The 21,394-nt window shown below is 37.8% G+C and overlaps 1 protein-coding gene across 3 annotated transcripts in view; it reads right to left on the bottom strand.

Moving 5' to 3' along the window:
- Positions 1–21,394, bottom strand: part of NBEA (neurobeachin) — a 441,196-nt gene that overhangs the window by 217,687 nt on the left and 202,115 nt on the right. For all 3 annotated transcript variants that reach the window (XM_088140729.1, XM_088140730.1, XM_088140731.1), the window contains 2 exons: positions 19,724–19,832; positions 6,054–6,220 (listed from right to left, as the gene is read on the bottom strand). In XM_088140729.1, the coding sequence (XP_087996855.1) occupies positions 6,054–6,220; positions 19,724–19,832 (276 nt within the window). The remainder of the gene's footprint in view (positions 1–6,053; positions 6,221–19,723; positions 19,833–21,394) is intronic.

The following is a 21,394-nucleotide window of genomic DNA, read 5'->3' as shown; positions in this document are numbered from 1 at the left end:
GTATCTGAAGGAACACCTCTTTATCACATTCATACCTATACCTTAAGGCTATCTACAGAGGGTCTGCTCTGTAGTGCACCTCTCAAGGTGAGACAAGTGAGTAGCCACCTAGAAGCAGGCTTTTTCAGCATACCACCAACTTTGGAATGCCCACTCCAGTAAGGTAGACCTTGTGCCATCTTTTTGGTACCAAATACATTTTTCTTCTCCCAAGCCTTTTAATATTCTGTTCATCCTGTTGTGACTTTTAACTTAACTTGAGACACTTATTTTGTGTCTCAAAATAATAACAACAACAACAAATTAAATTTGTATGCTGCCCAACTCTGGGTGGCTCATAACAATCAAATAAATTACTATAAAACATACAAAATAAAGATAAAAGATGGTAAGCACGTTGAAGTGAGGTGTTTTATTCTCCCTCACCAAAGGCCTGGGTGAAGAGCCAGGTTTATACGGCTCTTCTAAACAAAAGCAGAGTCGGGGTTGTGTGGATCTTGAGGGGAACCTTGTTCCAGAGGGCAGGCGTTCCAGAGAAGCCAATGCTTCTGGGGTTCTAGAAATGACATTGTCTAATAGAAGGAACCTGGAGCACATCAATCCCGCAGGATCGAATCAACCAGGTAAAGCGCACTGCAGTAGTCAATCCATGAGGTGACTAGGGAATGAGTGACTGTCTGAAGGGCCCCTGATCTAGGAAAGGGTGCAACTGGCACACCAGATGGAGTTGTGCAAAGGCCTTCATAGCCTCAGCTGACACCTGCTCTTCAAGTAGGAGCTGCAAGTCCAGGAAGACCCCTAGATTGCATACCAACCTTGAAGAGGAAAGTGCTATCCCATCCATAGTCAAAGGTGGAATATCCCCTGATCTGGGTGGTTCAAACACCTACAGTACAGCCACTTGATCTTGGTAGGATTGAGTCAGAGATGGTTCTTCCCTATCCAAACCTGCACAGCCTCCTGGCACTGAGACAGAACCTTGACAGCTTCACTTGACTGGCTCAGGGTTGAAAGATATAATTGGATATCATCAACATACTGATGATACCAAATCCCAAACCTGCGGATGACCTCACTCAGCAGTTTCATGTAGATGTTGAAAAGGAGAGGAGAGTGCATAGAACCCTGTGGTACCTCACACAGGAGGGGCCTAGGGAGTGATCTCTACCCCCAATCAATACTCACTGGAAGCAACCACAGACAAATGAAGAGAACCCCTGTAAAACGGTGCCCCCAATCCTCAACTCAGGGATCCAGCTCAAGATACCATGATTGATGGTATCGAAAGCCGATGAGAGATCAAAGAGCACAAGGATGGATACTGTACTGCCATCCCAGCTCTGCCACAGGTCATCAACAAGCATGACCAAGGCTGTCTCAGTATTCCTAGCCTAAAACCCAACTAAAATAGGTCTAGATAATCCATTTCCTCCAGGGTTCTCATCAGCTGCAAACCAACCACCTACTCTACAACATTCCCGAAAAAGGGAAGGTTAGAGACTGGTTGATAGATGTTAAAGGTTGTTGGGTCCAAGGATGGCCTCTTGAGGATGAGGCGTACTAGTGCCTCTTTCAAGGCAGGAGGCACCATGGCATGGACTCAACCATAGGTCACCTCCTTGGCTGCTTTTACGATCAAGGAGTGGCTTGGATCCAGTAAATAGGTGGCCAAACTGACAGCACAGAGATCCCTGTTCACTTCCTCAGGAGTCACAAGCTCAAACGCATCCGATCACATCCTCAGACCGTGCCCCAGGCACTTCAGCCTGGTCTGCTCAGTCAAGAGTCCCAGTCAGAGCAAATCTGAGTGACTTTATCCATCAGATAGCCTGAATAATCCTCATAGCAGCCCAATAGATATTCCAAGATATTACCTAAACAGAGCCTCTGGACAGCTAGCAGTGGATGCAATAATAGTGGAGAAATATTGACGTTTTGCCATCCTTATCACCATGAGGTAATCCCTAATATGGGCTTTTACTCATGTCTGGTCAAACTCCCGCCTTCCAATGATGCTCCAGGCATCTCTTCTGGTGTTTCATTTCCAAAAGCCCCTTGGTAAACCAATGTGCACCCCAGGATTACTACAGCCAAGACTAAATTCTCATATTTCTATAATATTTTATAGAATATTATATGCTATCTTATTGTAAGACAAAAGGAAGCTTATAAAAAATAAAACAAACCATAAAAACAATATTAAAAGAATAAGTTCTAGTCCTGAGTTAGGTATGAAAGCCAGTTGGGTGACTTTGGGCCAGTCATTGTCTCTCAGCCCAACTCACCTCACAGGGTTGTTGTTGTGGGAAAAATAGGAGGAGGGAGGAATATTAGGTATGTTTGCTGCCTTGAATTATTTATAAAAATAATAAAGGTGGGATATATATATATATATATATATATATATATATATATATATATTAAAATAAAATAAAATAAAATAAAATAAAATAAAATAAAATAAAATAAAATAAAATAATCCCAGGCAGCGATACATGGTAACAGCAATCCTCCTATAAATTATAATCCAAGCACTTAGTAAAATAAGATTGTTTTTATTTCCAGAGAGGCACTGCCCAGTGGAGGATAGACTGTTCCAAAAATCTAGGGCAGCCACAAAGAATTGAGGTTTTCTGGTCCCAATTCTACAACCTCACCCCAGCTTTAGCTTCATGGATGTGGAGATATTCAGCATGGTTTCATGAGTTGCATGATGAGCAGATTCTACATGAGATAGTCCTAAAGATAGCCTGACCCACACCCAGCACTTGTACCAGGAAATCTATAGGGACTGGGTAGCAACCAAAGGAGGAGTGCTACCTTGCTAAATCAGCTTTCATTTCTCAGCATGTGGGCCACTATAATCAATTGGAATATGCCACTTTGAAAGACTAATTTTCCAAAGTGTATTGAAAAGCAACCTTAACTAGACCATACTTCAGTAGTCCAAATATGAGGTGATGAGGGCATGAGTGACTATGGCCAGAACATCAAATTCCAAATTGGCTGCATCTAATGCAAGAGTTAACTGAGTTAAGGTTCTCCTGACCACAGCCTCCACCTCCAGTTCCAGCAGGAGCCATCCAACAGAATCCACAAATCATAGAGCTGATCCTTCAGTGACATCTATATACCTTCTTTAACCCAGAACAGAGATATACAGCTGTATATCATCAGCATACTGATTATTCCTTATTTTGTTGGTAGATGACCTCTGCCAGGAGCTTCATATAGATGTTAAACAAGATGGGTGAGAAGACCAAATCTTGGAGTGCCTCATATTGCAGTGTCAGGACTTTCAAACTCTCTTGCCCTTTACTACCAACTGAAACTGCCCATGCATGAAGGAGTGAAACTACTGTAAAACAATGACTCCAAATAGCATTATCAGTTTTCCCTGGGTTGGCAATGCCAAAAAAACATTCAAAAACATATTTCCAAATAGACAAAAACTCAGACAAGGAGGTTTAGTGTAGAAAAGCTATGAAACAATTACAAAAGAATTCTAGCAACTGTGTATTAAATATGAGCACTATTTATAATGAAATCAAGGTTCAACATTGTTGCTCCTCTTTTTTCCATATGGATGATGTATCAAGCTACTTGGCAATTAATTCCCTTTGGGTAGAAGGCCTGGTTTAATTTGTCTTCTGTTCTGGTAATAGACAAATCTAATATCATGCTGTTTACTTTTGACTGTGTGAGAAATAGCTCTCACAACCATGAACAATTGTAATAAACAGCTGTTGAGAAGTCTAACAGTAGGCCTGTACTCCCCACATCTATGTTCTATTGTAAATCGTTTACAACAGCAATTAATGAAGCTTCTGTTCCTTGACCAAGTCTGAAGCTAGAATAGCTAGGATCCAGGTAATCTGATTCTTCTACAATCCTTTGAACTAAGCCCCAACTAGTTTTTTCCAAACTCTTGCTCAGAAAGGCGAGATTGGAGATGGGAAGTTCTAATATTGCCAGGTCCAAGGATGGCCTCTTCAGGAAGGGGTATATTATAGTCTCCTTAATTACCCTCTCCCTTGAAGTAGTATTCACAGTCTCTCTGATCCAGCTCCTAGTCCCCTCCCTGGCAGATCAAATAAACCAGGAAAGGCAAGGGTCGAGCCTAAAGTGGCCTAGTTCATACTGCAAAGGACGCTGTCCATTTTCCTATTGTCCACATGGTCAAATGAATCCCAGTTAATCATTCAGAAATTTGACTCTGCATGAAAAGTATTGAGTGAAAAAGAGTGATTTCATTTTTACAACGGTTCTCAAAAAATCACAGTGGGCACAGGGAGACTGGCCTGTCTGCTAATACCCAAAAGAGAGCATATTACCTTAAATGGGTCACTGGATGGCAAAGGTAGAAAAGTACTGATCCCTTGCCACTCTTATTGTCAATATGGGATCAAAATGAGCATGTACCTGTGATCAAACATAAGCATGTACCTGTGATCAGTCATGTTCACTCATTTTTCATCACTGGCATTATAGGCACCTCTTTGCCACTTCATCTCCCTGAGATGTTTGGTGAACCAAGGAGCACCCCTGGATCAATGGACAGGAATAGGTCACTCAAGGGAAATCACACCCAATGCCCTAACTGAAATCCAATTGTTTGAATTGTCTGTCAAACTGGGTAATTCTCCATGTGCCTGCTGGAAATGCACTGGATCCATAAGGTGCAGAGGAGCAGATGATCCTAACTGATCCCACTGCCATGTGGCAGTTGGCAATGCCATAAGACTTCAGAGTGAGTAGAAAGTAATCTGACCATGACAAAGGAGGGATGGAAATGTCCTCTCCTTCAGATCACGAACCAATTTCTCCAAAATAAAAACCAGAACAAGTATATGTCATCTGCATGAATCAAGATGATTATGATTTGGGACAAGCCACCAATGGCCATGTGGCCATAACCACCGGGCCTCTCCTCAGCCTGTCACTCTGGAATGGAGACTGAAATCACACAATACTAAAAGCTCCAGGGAATCAACCACAACCCAGATACAAGATTGAGAAGGCCAAGGAAGGATACTATTGGACAACAGGGCAGCTAGTATATAGCAGTCCCTCCCCACCATCCCAGAATGAAGTTCGGTTTTTATTTTTTTACAATTTTTAAATAGCAAAATTAAGCTTATTGTTAATTTTTTAAAATGCATTACATATAGCCCTTTTTCTTTGTCAAGTAAAAGCTCTTGATTATGCACTAGCCACCTTTTGCCTTCATTGCTGCAATCTTCTGTTTGGTCTTCCCTTCATTAACATCTTTCTTTATCAATGTAACTGTTCAACAGTTCTCCAAAGTCCCTTTCTCTCAACTTCAGACCTCTCAGTGTTTTTTCCTCCTTGTTCTTATATCCAAATATATCTCTTCCATGAGTTTCGCTCACCCGGCTCCAGTCCATAGGCCTACTGCCTGAGACAACACTATTATTTTCTCTCTTATTATTACTCAAGTCTGAAGCTGTTTCCATTAAATGCATTACTTTTTAAAACTTCATCCTCAACACCAGTATTTCTTAGAAAATCTTTGAAAATTTTCATTAATCTCAATCCTGCTAAATCCAGCATTATAGCTAAGCCAAACTGTGACTGATAATAAAGGACTGATTCTTTCTTGCTTTCCCTGCCTCTATCTGTCCCTCTTCTGCCTTTTTATTATTTTTTTCAATATTGTAAATGACTTGGAATGAGAACCTTTAACATGTTTTTTTTTCCTTTATAATTCCATGTACATTAATGGTAGGCCATTAACAAACAGTACTTGGGAAATATCTGCTATCAAGCGTGTGCTACAAATGAATTTCAAAATCAAGCAAGAAAAGAAAGAAAACTAGGATTCTAAATGCAGAACCTAGCACCTAATAACAGTATTTTCATGAGGTAATAGTACATTTTATTGTAAAATTTCAGTTGAGTACCAGATTATGCTTACAACATAATAACTGTATGATCACAATGGATTCAGGTTATTTGTATCATAAATGCTCACAACCATTCAAAATAGCTGATCAGAAGCATATAATTGGTTATAGTAATTAACAACATACCTGTATGAAACAGCTCCCCAAGCACCATGCTTATTAGTAAGAATATTCAATATTTTCTGCTTCAGCTGATTTGCTGTAACATGATCACGATGCTTGGCTGCACTGATAAGGTGATCACACATCTTCTCCTCTTCTCTTCTATCAGCGGCGTATTGGGCACACTGTGACTAAAAAGAGAAATCACGTTTATAATTTCACAAGGCAAATATCTTAAGCTTGTTTTTGTTTTGCTAAACCTTTCTTCGTTTTTTAAAAAATAATCAATTAAGCCTATGCACCGTGTGCAATAAAATACAATTAATTCAATCGGTTTATCCCTAAACATATACTGTAAATAGGTCCAAAAATGGGTGCAAGTGAAAGAGATTCATGCTTGCCCAAAAAGGTTCTGTGCTAGCAACACTGCACGCAATCCCTGATGGCCCCTATGACTCTTGAAAGATGCTTTTTGCCAGATAGAGAGGACTCAGAAAGAAAGCAACACAGAGGGGAGCACTGTTGCTAAAATATACACACAGACACAATTCCAAACACATGTGCAAAAAGTATTTTATTAAATACTTTAAATAAAATATATTTTACTGAACTTCAGGGCATGGATTCCTATAACTCATTGATTAGTTAAGCAAAATACAAGCCTCTTGTTTTTTCCTTTTGTTACTAGAAGATAATAATTTTCTTAGAAAATGAAAATCCAGAGCTTATGCCATGAAGAACAACAGATCTGAGAGAAAAATATTATGGGACCTAGAAGTCATTAATGGAAAAGTCATGCTTCCTTATAAACTGATTCTTCATTTTTATTACATGCTAACCCCATTCTCTCATATTTTTGCATCAAAATTCAGAAAGTTTCTACTAGAACACTGAAAATGAAGGTAAAATTATGATGTACATAATATTTCAATGAGAATCTGGAATGCAATCAGTATATTATATCCTTTCCTTCTAAATCCCATCAAGCAATATGGTGCTTACAGATGGTAGTACATTAATTCCTCTGTATACCAAAGTATTCTAGAGTCAAATGTGAGGCCATCTGACTGACAGCTAAACCTTGGCCGACTGGGTCATGCAACAGGACAATGATCCCAAGGACACCAGCAAATCTTCAAAAGAATGGCTGAAAAAGAAAAGAATCAAGGTGTTGCAATGGCCCAGTCAAAGTCCAGACCTCAACCCAATTGAAATGCTGTGGTGGGACCTCAAGAGAGCTGTGCATAAACAAATGCCTGCAAACCTCAATGAACTGAAGCAATGTTGTAAGGAAGAGTGGGTCAAAATCCCTCTGCAACGATGTGAGAGACTGATAAAGTCATACAGAAAACGATGACTTCAAGTTATTGCTGCTAAAGGTGGCAATGACTTCAAGTTATTGCTGCTAAAGCTTCTACAAGCTATTGAATCATAAGGTGTACTTACTTTTTCACACATGGCTTCTCCATTTGGCTTTCTTTTTGTAAAATAAATGATAACATAGTATAATATGTCATGTGTTATTGTTCATATGAGGTTGTATTTACCTACTTTTGAGAACTGCTATGGACTAGATGATTTTTATTATGTCCTGATACGTAAAACCATAGAATCAAAGAGAGTGTACTTTCTTTTTCACACGACTGTATATTTAAAGTTAGCATCATTATTAGTACTTTTAATGAATAGTCTGGTTTACTTGAACTAATATTGTTTTATTTGTGGTCCAAGATATTATTAACAGTCTTCACCAGAACCACAATTCAAAGGCATCGTTTTTTCTTAATTCAACTTTATAGATGGTCCTGTTTTCACAACCATATGTTATAGCTAGGATAACCATACTTTTGCAATATGTATTTTTGCACTTTAATATTTTATTTAGCTACTGTTACTGTCTTTCTCCAAAGTAGCAAAGAACTTTTTAATACATGGCTACAGTCACCATCCCAGTGAATCTCTGAGAATAGAAAAATGAAGTCTGTTACTATTTCAACTTCTTAACCACATATATACAGTACATTGGGTTGCTATTGTCTATTGACAAAATCTTAGATTGTTGCTGTTTTTGTAATCTTCAGCAGCAGATCAGCTTCTGCACTTTCTTTTCACTTTCAACAAGAAAGCTGTTAAAGTCTTCCTTGCATGGTATCATCAGCATATCTGAGGTTGTTGATGTCTCTCCCGCAGTTATAATTCCAGTTTTTATTTCTTCTACTTGAGCATTTCTCATGATATATGCTACATATAAGTTAAATGGATAAGGTTAGGTACACAACTCTGGCTTACTACTTATCCAATTCTGAACCATTAAGTTGCTCCATATTCTATCTGAACTATTGTTTCCTGGTCCTTATAACAATTTTTAATACACTCATGTTTTTAAGAAATAACCACAATTTGCCATAGTCTATATTGTCAGAAGCAATGTACGGTCAATAAAGCAAAGATTTATATCATTTTGGAACTTCCTTGCCTTTTCTATGTCATTTGGATATTAACAATGCGATTTTAGATGCCATGTCTCTTCCGAGTCCAGCTTATACATCTGTCAGTTTCTGTTCCCCAGACTGTTGAAGTCTGGACTTCAAAATCTTAAATGTTATGTTACTAACATGTAAAATAAGTGCAATTATTCAGTAGTTGGAGCATTCTTTAGCCTTGCCCTTTTACTGGAATTGGAATATAAATTGATCTTGGCCACAGCTATGATTTTTTGTACCTGCTTACCAACCATATGTTAGCAATTTAACTTTATCATCTTGTTGCATTTTTAACAGTTGTGCTAGTATTTCATCAATTCTTGCAGCTTTGTGCATCACATAGTATGAATTAACATTATAATGTATAGATTTGAGAATCGGGGTGGGAAAATTGTATTCTAGGTGATACAAGTAGCTCCTGATCTAATTTAAAAGATATTGTGCCATTACATTTCAAATATATAGAAGAATAAACCGTACTCAAATGGACATGCAAGAATTTGAGGGGGAAAGGGTGTATGTGTAAAGGAAGAGGTGACAGAAAGGAAAAGAGGTTATTATCAGCATCTGGACCTTTTGAGAATATGTCTCAAAAGATTCCCCATCTGTTTTATATCACTTGGGAGGGTTTTCATAATAATTTGTAGTTTATTTGGTTTTCTAATATGAAAAGGCATAAAAACTGCATGTTTGCATAATGTAAAAACATTGCACATTTCACCATCATGAAATGTACATGTTTTAGTTAAATGTATTTTAAGTCCATAGACATTATGGGGTTAATTATTTTTTCAATTTAGCTACTTGTACAAAGAAACACCAATTAGTACAATAATACTCTTCAGTAATGAGGTTAATATTTCATCAGCTTATTGGACAGTTAAATCAAATTTTCATTTTTCATTCTGAGCAATTATAGAAGTTAACAGATGAATGGATATTAACTGTGAAATAGGCTTTCTAGAGTAACTGGACTAATGATGAAATAAAGTTTCTTCAACCATACAGTAGAAACACAGAGAGAAATTTTATATATTTGTATCTAATTCAGTATTAAACAAGAATTATCTATGATTTCACTGTTTTTAATTACAGGGAGGGTGGCTTCAAGATGGCGATGGGTGAGCAGCTCTGAATCTATGCTCTCTGTTTTATTCTGTTCTATCTTTCAACTTGCTACTTTCATTTTTATATACTTTTAATTTACTTTTTATAAATTGTAATACCTGGGAGGTCATCTATTTGTTCCAGCTACATCTCAATAAACTAAAAAACAGGACTCAAGAATGGGAAGAAGGAAGAAGAGACAGTGTGTTCACTCCACAACATAGATACCACCCAAGCTTTTGAAGCAACAGAAAATGGATGAATATACAAGAAACAATGTACAAGAAACAAGAAATTTCAGTAAGTAACTCTGACCCTACTTTCCAGATAGACATGACATTTATAACTCTTTGGAATGGGATCTACAGATAGAAATGGAAAGTCAACAGCTTATAGAACTTTCTTCTTCCTTGGTAGAGGATACTCCCCTCCTCAAACTGCTGCTGTTTGTTCAGCAGCTGCATTGCTTATGCAAGACATGAGCTTAAAAAGGGAGAATGTAACAGACTTCATAACTAGGTAATGCCTGATTACAGCGCAAACGGTGATCTCAATCTTCAAACTTTTGACTTCAGTCAAAAATAAGGTTGACCTACTAAAGGAGTCCTTTGTAAAATATACTGAAGAGTCACCCAAATAAAACAGCAGAAGCTGTAATGACACCTGCTGCTCACACCAACAAGCAGCTAACAGGGAATTTAGAGCTGACTCCACTCCTGAATCTACTAGGACAGAAAGAAATAACTGTGGAGGGTTTAACTCTCAAGTAGAAAAAGGACAGAGGCAAGATAACTGCAATTATTCCTTACAGACCAATCAGATCACTCTGCAGACTTCCAACAATAGAGTGAACAGAGGGCGATGGGACTTCAAAAAGGCAGTTATTCTGTCCTTGAGCAAGTTGCTCTGCTGTGAAAGCTTTTTGACAATCTATTACATGCCAAATGGCTGCCATCTAAAAGAGGCTGCATGCGAATTCTGCTAACATTTAAGCAATCTACAGTCCCTAGTATGTTTTTCAAAATGAAGCCCTTCCTGAGCACCTTCTCCATATTCCCAGTACATGTCTTCTGTTCAAAAAGCCTGCTTGTGAATCAGTTTTCCCAAGAAGGTATTACCATTTTAAAATCTAAGTGTAACAATGTGAATTCAGATAACCTCAGGAATGTTTCACTAGCAACGGCCTTGAGAAAGAGGAGCTCTAATCAACAAACTGCGTTATCTACAACTACAGAGCCTGCCGAGGACTCAATGGAAGTAAAGTTGATTGACTCATTTGGTGCATTGCCAGATTCAGAGCAAGCAGACACCATACAGATATTGGATGAATTAAGAGAAACATTGGTGACAATATGCACCACAGAGAAACCATTAATTAATCTGGTCTTACCATGTACTCAGAACTATGGCAGTAAACTCAATCAGCAAATTGCCTATGCTGCCATAGCCATACAAAGTCCATGCACACAGGCCACCACTGGAGAACCTTGAATGTCTAAGCCAGTCCCTGATAGTGTGCAGCTTGACAAAATGCTACATCAATTAGAGAATCTAAAGTACACAGACCCTGAGAAAAAGGCTCATTTCTTGCCTTCTTTGGATCCAGGCATGCTTTTAACACCAATACTCTCCTATAGTGTAACTCCCCAATTGTATCCTGCTGAAAATACTTAGAAATCATTGTGGGGGCTCGATGGGGATGCTGAAGATCAAACTGACAAAGGAGAATTCTTATCCCAGCGATTAGCAACCATTTAGAGACAGAAGTCTGGTTTTGGATCTCATGCCATCCCTGGAATTGGCTCTTCTAATACTGATATTGTTTTCTCTGATACCCAAAATACACCCATTTTTCTGACAGTTAAGATTAACACCAAACGTATGTACCAACTTATGTTCCCATCATTCTTGAGGATCTACCTCTCACAACAGCCACTACTGGGAACTCAGATTGACATTTGGATACCTCTAAAACCCTAACAATTCTTTCATGGAATATTGCAGGCTGGAATGCTAAATCCAAAGATTCCACTTTCATGAATTATGCTGCTGAATTGGACTTACTCCCACTTCAAGAAACGTGGCTAGATAACAGCTTGTTTATAAGTGGGTATAAGTCTTTCTCACTTGCAGAAGTTCCTGGAGCAGGATGAGGCAGATTGTGTGGTGGCTTAAGTATACAAATTTCAACTAATCTATGTTCAAACATTATACAGTTAGACCCAATGGAGCACTATGCAATGTCTGTGCTGCTAAAATTTAACAATGCTATTACTATTGATCAATGTCTGTGTTCCACCTTCTCAAAATAGATCCCCATTTAACAAATAATGAACCAAATTTGAAGCGAACGTAAGTACCCCTTATGTTTAATAACCCCTCTGCTTATGTAATAGTTTCTGGTGACCTAAATGCAAGGGCAGGGGCAAATGTTAAGACACTTTTTATTCAGTTCCATCAATACCCTTGAGAACTAGTTACAATCCCCCCCCATCAACCTGGTAATCTAAAGATTAAAAGGGAGATTATAAGGGGCTGTGTTTATTACAAACACAAACTAAATTTATACCTATTGAATGGATCTAACAGTAGTGATTTCCCTGGCAAATTCTCCCACTGAGTTGGCTCAAGACCTTCCCTGATTGATTATACTTTATGCTCATGGAATTTGATTACTCTTGTACAAAAATTTTATTTAAACAATTGACCTGATAGTGACTGATTTGCAGATATCACAGTTATAAAAGCATTCAACAATTGCTTTTTGGAAACAACCTACTCCAATTTTGGAAACAGATCTAGAGCCAGGGTTGGTCCATGCCAGATGGACTCTGCAACTCAATGAGCAAACTTCTCACCTGCTTCTGCCTGAAGCAGCATTGCAATTCCATTTTACTATAGTTAAAGATAGGTCTGAGAATTCCCTTCTGCAGACATTCATCCAACTGATTCAGTTACTCCAGCCAGTGTTCTCTACCCAGATATTGTGGAAGAGAGAAAATCATGGGGACAAGGCTTATCCCTCTCAGCCCTGGTTTGACATGGAATGTTTTGAGGCCAAGAGTAAACTGTTTAGGAAATTCAATTTATATAAAGAGAACCGAGCTGAGCACTCCATCCAGGACTGTATGCTCCTGAAAAAAACAATAAAACATCTATTTTCTAACATCTAAAACAAGAAAAGTGAATTCACTAGGGTTTCCTGACAGCAACTGATAACAGCATATCAAGCCAGAAATCCCATTTTATTGTAGTGCCTGATAGCTTCCCACCCAATTGACAAGCCCTTTTCACTTCCCCACCTCTTACCTGCATCTTTGTGGGAGGACCACTTTAGAGCATTATATTCACAAGAAGAGTCTCCAAAATTTGACTTAAATCTTAATGCTAACCTGCTCCCTAATGGGGCCCCAGTTTCAAGTGCTGAAATGAAGATGCTTATAAATCAGCTAAAGACTGCTAAAGCTCCAGGCAATGATTTTATTACTCCCGAAATATATGTAATAATTTGGAATGGTGGACCCCAGTCTTGCTTCCCTGTTTACTTATATTGATCATACTGCACAAACCCCAGAGGACTGGGGCCTAGCCATCATAGTGCCAATTGACAAAAAGGGCACCTGAGACCTGCCTCCTAATTAGAGGCCTATTAGCCTTTTAAGTATAATAAGTAAGCTCTATGACAGACACCTATACAATGAATTAGTTGACTGGATCGACCTAGAGCATATATTGGCAGGTGAGCAAGTGGGTTTCAGGACTGGACATTCTATCTATGGACATGCCCTTATGCTTCAACACCTGGCGAAAAATTATACATCAAAAATAGGCTCGATGTTACATACTCATTTATGGGTTTTAGGTCCACATTTGATCTGGTTGCCAGAGCAAGACTATGGACTAAGCTTATGAATACTACCACTGATACTTTTACTACCACTGATACTACCATTGATAAGCTACTTTTGCTTATGCATAACCTTTATAAGAATTCTAGAATCAAAGTTCGATGTAGTATGCAAGGCCACCACACTAATGATATTCCAACCTACAGAAGAGTGAGGCAGGGAGGTCTTTTATCTCCCCTGTTTAATCTGTACATAAATCCAGTCGTGGCCAAAATAAATCAACTAAAACATCACCCCCACAAAACTAGCAAATGGACATATTGCAACTTTGTTGTGTGTAGATGACATAGTACGTTTATCAAAGATGTAACTGGCCTTAAATGAGCTCTGAATGCTCTGGCCAATTACTGCTCTGAGGGAGCACTTGAAATCAACTACACTAAAACTAAGAGTCTTATCTTTGCAAAGAGACCTAAACTGTGTGCCTGAAGGATAAACGGTCAGACTACTGATCAAGTGAAATCTTTTAAATATTTCGGCATGGTTTTCCATAGCTCCACCAAATGCAGCGCACACCAAAATTATGTCATACAAAATGCTCAAAAAACAGTGGCCGCAATTCAATCTTTTCACTTCACCAGAGGAGCACAGCATGTCCCAGCAGCACTGAAGCTATACTCAGCTAAGGCTCATGCACAGCTGCTTTTTGGTGCCCAGCTAGGACCTTACACTTCATTTACTTCTCTTGAAAGAATCTAATCTGAATTCTTAAGGGCTATATTCCAGGCAGCTCCCTGCATTCCACATGTAGTACCAAGGAGGGAGGCAGGGCAATCTAAAGCTGAAACAGGTGCATGGACCTGTGTTACAGGGACTCCCAGGTTCAGTTTATGGTTGCTCACTCACAGCCTGCTGAGGCACACGGTTCTTGTAAGCCCCCCACACACTTTCTAGCTGGGTTTTCCAGATAGGTGCGGCTGGAGCAGAAAGACACACAGCCCTGGGCAACAGTAATTGGGGAAGTAATTAGGGACATGCACATATCACTTTCAACTGAACACTGAGGCACAGCAGGTTCTTTGGAATACACGGAGACCCAGTGAATTTAAAGTAACAGCAAAACTTTACTGGTTACAATGAACATTTGCTCTTACACACACATACATACTCATCCACACTTACCCATGTCCTTCTCAACTAGGCTGCCAGGCACTAGTTACAGGGATGGAAGCCACTAAGTCTGGATCCAAAGACATCTCAAAGATGAGTCAAGGAGTGGGTGGGCTTCAGGACCCCTTTTATCCCCAAAAGTCCTTGCTTTGTTGATTCACAAGGCTGGCAGCTACTCTTGCCTTGTTAATTTACAAGCCTGGTAGCTGTTGATGGGATTGGGGAGAGGTTTCCAAGTGCTAAGGCCCAACTTCCTTTGTCTGCTTCAGGTGACATTTTTTCTTTGTTTCCTTAACAATTTGTTTTCTTCTTATCTATCTCCCTGAAGGGAACTTTTAGAAAAGATTCCTGGCTTTTGTCCTCTCTCCTTATCTGCCTGCTTCATCTTTTAGTTATGGCAGCTCCAGCCTAGTCTCACACCTGTATCATAGAACATTGGTTAAAGTTACTGTTCTTTCCCACAGGTTTGAGCTCTTTCCTTATTGAGGAAAATTACAAATCAATATGGTTCAGGACAATCTCCCCAAAACATCTTAGCTTTTCCAGTGAGGCGTTCCAAATGATGGAGTTATGAGTGTGCACTCAGCATATTTAAACAATGTATCAAAGACCTGGAAGCCCAATAGGACCAGTCTGTTTTTCTGGAGCAGTTTTTTTGAGGCCAAGGTGTGATCAGTGATTCAGAAGATCTGGTATACATATACTGAAATTCTATTTTTAATTTTTTTAAAAACTCTTTTTTACTTATGCAAAAGTAATATTTTTAAAAGATCTTACCTCTTTAAAGAAACCCATGTTTCAGAAATGTCTTGATTTGTTTACTAGAAAATCGGCTTAAGGTTTCCCCTTAAGGGAATTTGCTTAATATTCTAAATTGTGTTTGCTAACTGAAGCTGGAATCTAATTGAATATTCTCATTTTGTCTACGATTCTGACAGATCTTATACTGCAATAAATTCTTCAAAGGGCAGATAACTCAATCTTCTACTGTCATCTTAAGTTTACTGCAGAATGCTCTGATAAATATCAAATGTTATTCACCACTGAAGCTGTATGAAACTTCAGTGTGACATACACTTAATTGCAAATGTGATATTTTTTAATTTAAAGTCAAAATATCCAGAATACGTTTGGTAATAAATTTGTTGCAAGCCTGTAAGAGAAGTGAATGCTGTTTCAGGTGACAGAATGAAGTAAAGGTTATATATACAGTGTGTATATGTGTGTGTGTGTATCTGAAATATAAGTCAAATACCTGTTTTTAATCTCTGCCAAAGCAATAAAAATAAAAATAGCAGGATTGAACTGTAGTTCAAGAAATAGCAAAACACACCCACACTCACACACACAGAATTCTTCTTCTTCCATCTTACCTACCATGATAATGAAGTGAATAAATTGCTATTGGGCAATCTACAATACAAATGAGGAAAGAAGTCAAAATACAATATATGTTGTGCCAGCTCCCAAAGATGAACAGACAGGAGCTTAAATAGTAAGGATTCTCTAATGACTGGAAAGACTTTAACTCTAGCAAAACTATGCCTCAACTCTTTCATTTCTGGCTCTTCTAATATCTATTAGAAAAATAATAGATATGAGACAAAATCCCATCAGTAGTAAAATAATTTCCACAAACATAGCTCTCATTGATAGAGTTCCTCTCTGTCTCAACCTTAATGTAAGTTAAGATTGCATCATGAGACATTTAAATATAAATTATACAATTTTTTCCCCAGACCAATGGAATGGGACCAAAACTGAGGTGGTGGTGGGGAAAAGCTAGGAAAGCAATTTGAAACACAGATTAAGCCAGGGGTGTGTGGGGAAAAACATTCCAGAAAAAAAAAAAATCCAAATCAATTCTATAGGAGAGGCAGTATATTGGAATGTTGCTGACTGTTTCATTCTAAGCTCCCATCCCCAGGTTACATTACACAAAACTGTGTACTTTATATGCAAATCCATAGGAAACACTTTCAAAGAAAAAATATAGAAATATACACACAAATGCATAGTTTTCATTGAAATTATAACTTATTCTGTTGATTTCAATCAGACCCAGCTTCAAATAACGTAGCTTGGATTCAACTGCTGTTTTTCTCAAATATTGAGGATCTGGTCAAAAATGGATATTGTCTGTTGTGGAAAAGAGAGATTTCTGCCCTATTTGCATAATAAAAACTGGTATGCACATTTTAATAATTGGGGAAACTATCATCCAGTGCAGTTATATAGGGAAAGAGCTTTAACCAAAAGGCCTGGATGATTAGATGACACAAAATCAGGAGTCACAGAATCAAATTCAGTCCAGATAACCTCACAACTCCAGGCATCTCACTTGGACTTGCCCAGTCAGAGTCTGGGTGATGTGTGCCTCTGTGAAACCACGTAGGAATCTTGTGGAGGAGAGAACATGCTCCCAGAGCACATAGCTCTGACTGTGGTTCCCACATATCCTTTTGAGTTTCTCAAGACCATTGCTCAGCATCTTAGGAAGCACTATGACAGAAAAGCAATTTCTTTGCCTTCATGATCTTTTCATATCATGTAAATGGCAAGCAATAAGCACATTCTACAGCTTGACATGATCAACAAAATCAAAAGCTTCCTGTAATTAATAAAAAACATACTAATTTATTATTATTATTTTTTTTGGTATTCTATGGCTTTCTCAATTATCCAGTGTGCATCAGCAATAATGCATTGTGTTCTTCAGTCTTTCCTAAAGCCAGCTTGAACATCTGGCATTGCCCTTTCCATGTAGGGATCTAAGCAGTGTTGGAGATAAGCATTAAGCATTATTTGGTCAGTGTGTGAAATTAAGGATATTGTATAATAGTTCACACACTCTGTTAAGTATCCTTTCTTTGGTACAGGTATGCAGATTTACCTCTTTCAATCTGTTGGCCGTGGTGTCATCCTACTGATTTGCTGGCATAACTTGATTAGGACCTTAATTGTTCTTCTTCTGTTGCTTGCCATATTTCTGTGGCTACGCCATCAATTCCTGCAGCCTTACAACTTGGTAGTAACTGGAGTGTTGATCTAACTTCATCTTCCAGTACATCTTCTTGTAATTAGGGAATATCTTCTAAGGTATCTTGGATGTTGAAAACTCTACTGTACACTATTTCAATACATTCCTTCCATCTTTCTTTGATCTCCTTTGAATCTGTTACTATCTGTCTATTAGCATTCTTTAGCATACCAATATGAGGTTGGAATCTCCTTCTGAGTTCAGAGATCTTTTGAGATGCTTGCCTTGTTTTTCTGTAACTGTTCCCATCTTCAGCATCATTACAAATGTTGTTGTAATACCGCTTCTTGTCTCTTCCAACAGCTCTCTGAAATTATTTACTGAAAAGCTCTCTGAAAGCTTTGACTTTCTTGGCTTTGGTGTCTCTTTTCTTCTTGGCAATTTCCACAGTTTGTTCTAATCCCTGGTTTGCTTTCTTCAGTTTCTTAGTTTTCAGCAGTGTCTGTTCACATTCATCCTTAACTATTTCTTTAAGTTAAATCCACAGCACTTGATCAATAAGGTTCAGGACTTCAAAGTGATGCCTGAGGTTCTGCTTGAAAATGGTGGGTATATCCTCAAGATCATATATACCATGGAACTAGTTGGCTTTCTTCTTCTGCTTTAGCTTGATTTTTGTGTTCTCCATCTGGTGATGTCCATGTATACAGGCATCATTCTAGTTGTTTGAAGGTTGTATTAGCAATGAAGAAATGACTGGATTGGCAGAAACTGATAAGTCATTCTCTTGCTTCATTTCAGTTAATAGGCCATACAGTTCAACTACGTTTTCCTCCTTAACATTTCCAACTTTGTCATTCTTGTTTGCATGTTCTGTCAATTTCAACTTGAACTTGTTCATAAAACTCATCAACTTCCTGTTCTTCTGTATCAGTGGTTGGAGCATAAATTTGGATAACTGACATATCAAAGTATTGTCCATGAAGTCTAATTGTTATTGTTCAGTTATTGACTGCATTGTAGCCAAGTACTGTTCTTGCTGTATCCCTCCTAACTATGAAAGCAACACCGTTCCTTGTTTTTCATCTCCTGAGTAGTAAACAGTGTGATACTGAAAGTGTCCAATGTCCATTTCAATTTACTACTACCTAAGATGTCAATGTGTATTCAATTCATTTCACCTTTCACTGTGTTGAGCTTTCTCAAGTTTATGCTTCTTATGTTTTGTGTTCCCACTGTAATTCTATCTTTGCAGCTTTGGATTTTCTTTTCCTGCATGGCAACATCAGCAACTAGACATCTGGAAGGCTTTAAGCTAGCCACATCATAAACACCATTATACTCTGAAAGATCCTCAGCTTTTCCTCAGTAGCATGCCAGTCTTGTTATACTTTCTATTCATGTGGTTTTCTTGGTAAAATACAGGAGCGGTTTACCACTGCCTTTCCCACGTAGTCTAAAATGATACCTTTGCCATATCTTCCACCTCTAGTATCCTCCTATATGACTGATGCCCAATATAGAGGCCTCCTTGCCTGAAGTGGGTAGCTAGGATGACCTTCACACCTTGGATGATTCCGCTGAGAGTATATACTCCCAGCATACACTCCTGAAATTCTCTGCTCATCCCTCCCAGTAACATCTCCCCCCCCCCGCCATGTTAAGGCAGCACAGCAGGACTTGGTGGGGGGGGGGGGGGAATAAAAAATTCCAAAAGTGTGCTCTGCCATCTAGAAAAGTGTTTCTAACTTAACTAAACCAGAAAAAAATAAATTATATTACCTATCAGCTTGCTCTGAAACTTCAGACAATCCAGATAACATATTTTACATATAAAAATGTAATTGAACTAGTAACTTACATCAGAAATATCAGAATAATATTGTGACTTTTTAAAATGTGAATAAAGAGTGTTCCAAATATAATTCTATTTATTTCTATAAGGTTTTAATGAACAAAATAATAATATATGTTATTTCTATAAAAACGTTTAATATTGATTTTGAATGCCAATAATCTAAGTTTTCCTTTCAAAATCTATTTCTCAGGATGGTGACAAAATGGATGAAAACAGAAATCCAGGGATTCAACAACTGCCAGGCTTACCTCAAATTCTGCATGCTTGTGTACATCTTCAGCTCTTTGTCTGTTCAAAATAAACTCTGCCTCATTTGCAACACGTACAATATGATCCTTCATTGCATGACACAATAATCTAGAGGAAAAAGTGAACTGATCTCAGTCATGATACAATTTCATTAAAGAATATTATATATTGTATTCATCACCATTTTAAACCTCATTACATTACAAAACAATACATTAACAGCTTTGTAAAATCAGCAAAAAATGTCCAAGAGCAATTTTTCATCCATATTCATCCTAGTGGCATATTTAAGAAGTTTATAAACTTTCCTTTGCATCTTTTTATCCCAAGAAAACAACCAAATTACCCTTCACTTCTAAAATAGCACACAATAGTGAAAATGGCCCACCAGCATATTACTTGGCCCTCATCAAGGTCTTCCCTCAATTTTATTTTTAGGATAATATAGATTTAAAAAAAAAAAATTATGGGAAGGTACCATGCCACAGAGCTAAGCTTCTGCCTGAAAATAAACTACATTTCTAACAATGCACTTAGGTTCCACTGAGATCCAGGAAACATTTTTAGAAAATAAAATGGTGGATGTTTTCTCAGTGGCCACATCCACCAAATGGAAACCATTTGCTAGAGTGCCAAAAACACACTCTCAAACTTCTAATTGCTCCCACTAACCCCAAAAAGTTTAGGACCACTACTATGCACTTTTTAGTTTCCTAACTTACATCCAGTGTTATTAGCAACAAATTGATCTGTAAAAACTTTGTGAAAAGTCCACATACATAAAAAGCATAATCTAATCAACAAATAATTATTCTTTATGTTTTTTTTTTAAAAAACACTATTACTTAGATGAAATGTAAGGAGCTAATATTAGAGTAAGTCTGATCTAACTGAATATAATAAACATGTTATTACAACTTCAGCAGATTTTAAATAACTGTTTTAGAAGTCTCATTTTTATATTTCTTCAGAGACAAATAGTTTTAGAAATTCTTCTTAGTTGTGGATCTATTTGGAGTTTTGTTCTCTATTTGGAATTTTTTTCCTCCTTTTTAATATGTATTGACTACCGTAATGAATCATACCAACTCCTAATGGGGAATTTCCCCTCACAGAGACGGAAAGGCAAATTACTCAGTTGTGTGTTATTTCATCAAGAGAGGGTGTCAGATATTTTACCATCAAATTAGTTATGACACACAAACTGCAATGTGTCTTCCAGAATTCTTTAAAGTAAAATACCTAGTTTTTATTGTAGTTGATGGTATAGAAGAATATTTATATCTCAGTGATTTGACACAGCTTTGCAGACAGACTGAACCCAAGATATATTGTTATTATTTTTTTTTTAAAAGCATGGTGGCTGAAACCATAATGAATGTTTAGGAGATGGAGAGCCAAAGTAGGTGTACTGATTATATGAAATGTCATATATGTGACCAACCAGGGTTTCTATTTCTTTTGTCCTGGGTTGGGATAAGATATGATTCTCTTTGTTTTTCTAAACTACAGAAATCCTACATTATGATTTATACAATAGTTTTCATTTCATGAGCTTCCACCTAAAAAAACAACAAAACAAAACAAAGAAAAACAGGATCCCTTATTTTCTGTAAGTTTAGTGGGAGAGGGATTCAAAGACCACAAAAAGAGCTTCAAAAGCTGCATTT

Source organism: Python bivittatus, unplaced genomic scaffold (assembly GCF_059951505.1).
Source record: "Python bivittatus isolate LINGU-HERP-01145 unplaced genomic scaffold, Pbiv_v1 ctg000340_np1212, whole genome shotgun sequence".
NCBI classification, from domain to species: Eukaryota; Metazoa; Chordata; class Lepidosauria; order Squamata; family Pythonidae; genus Python; species Python bivittatus.
The sequence above is the reverse complement of the archived record's forward strand: the minus strand, read 5'-3'. Positions and strand labels throughout refer to the sequence as shown.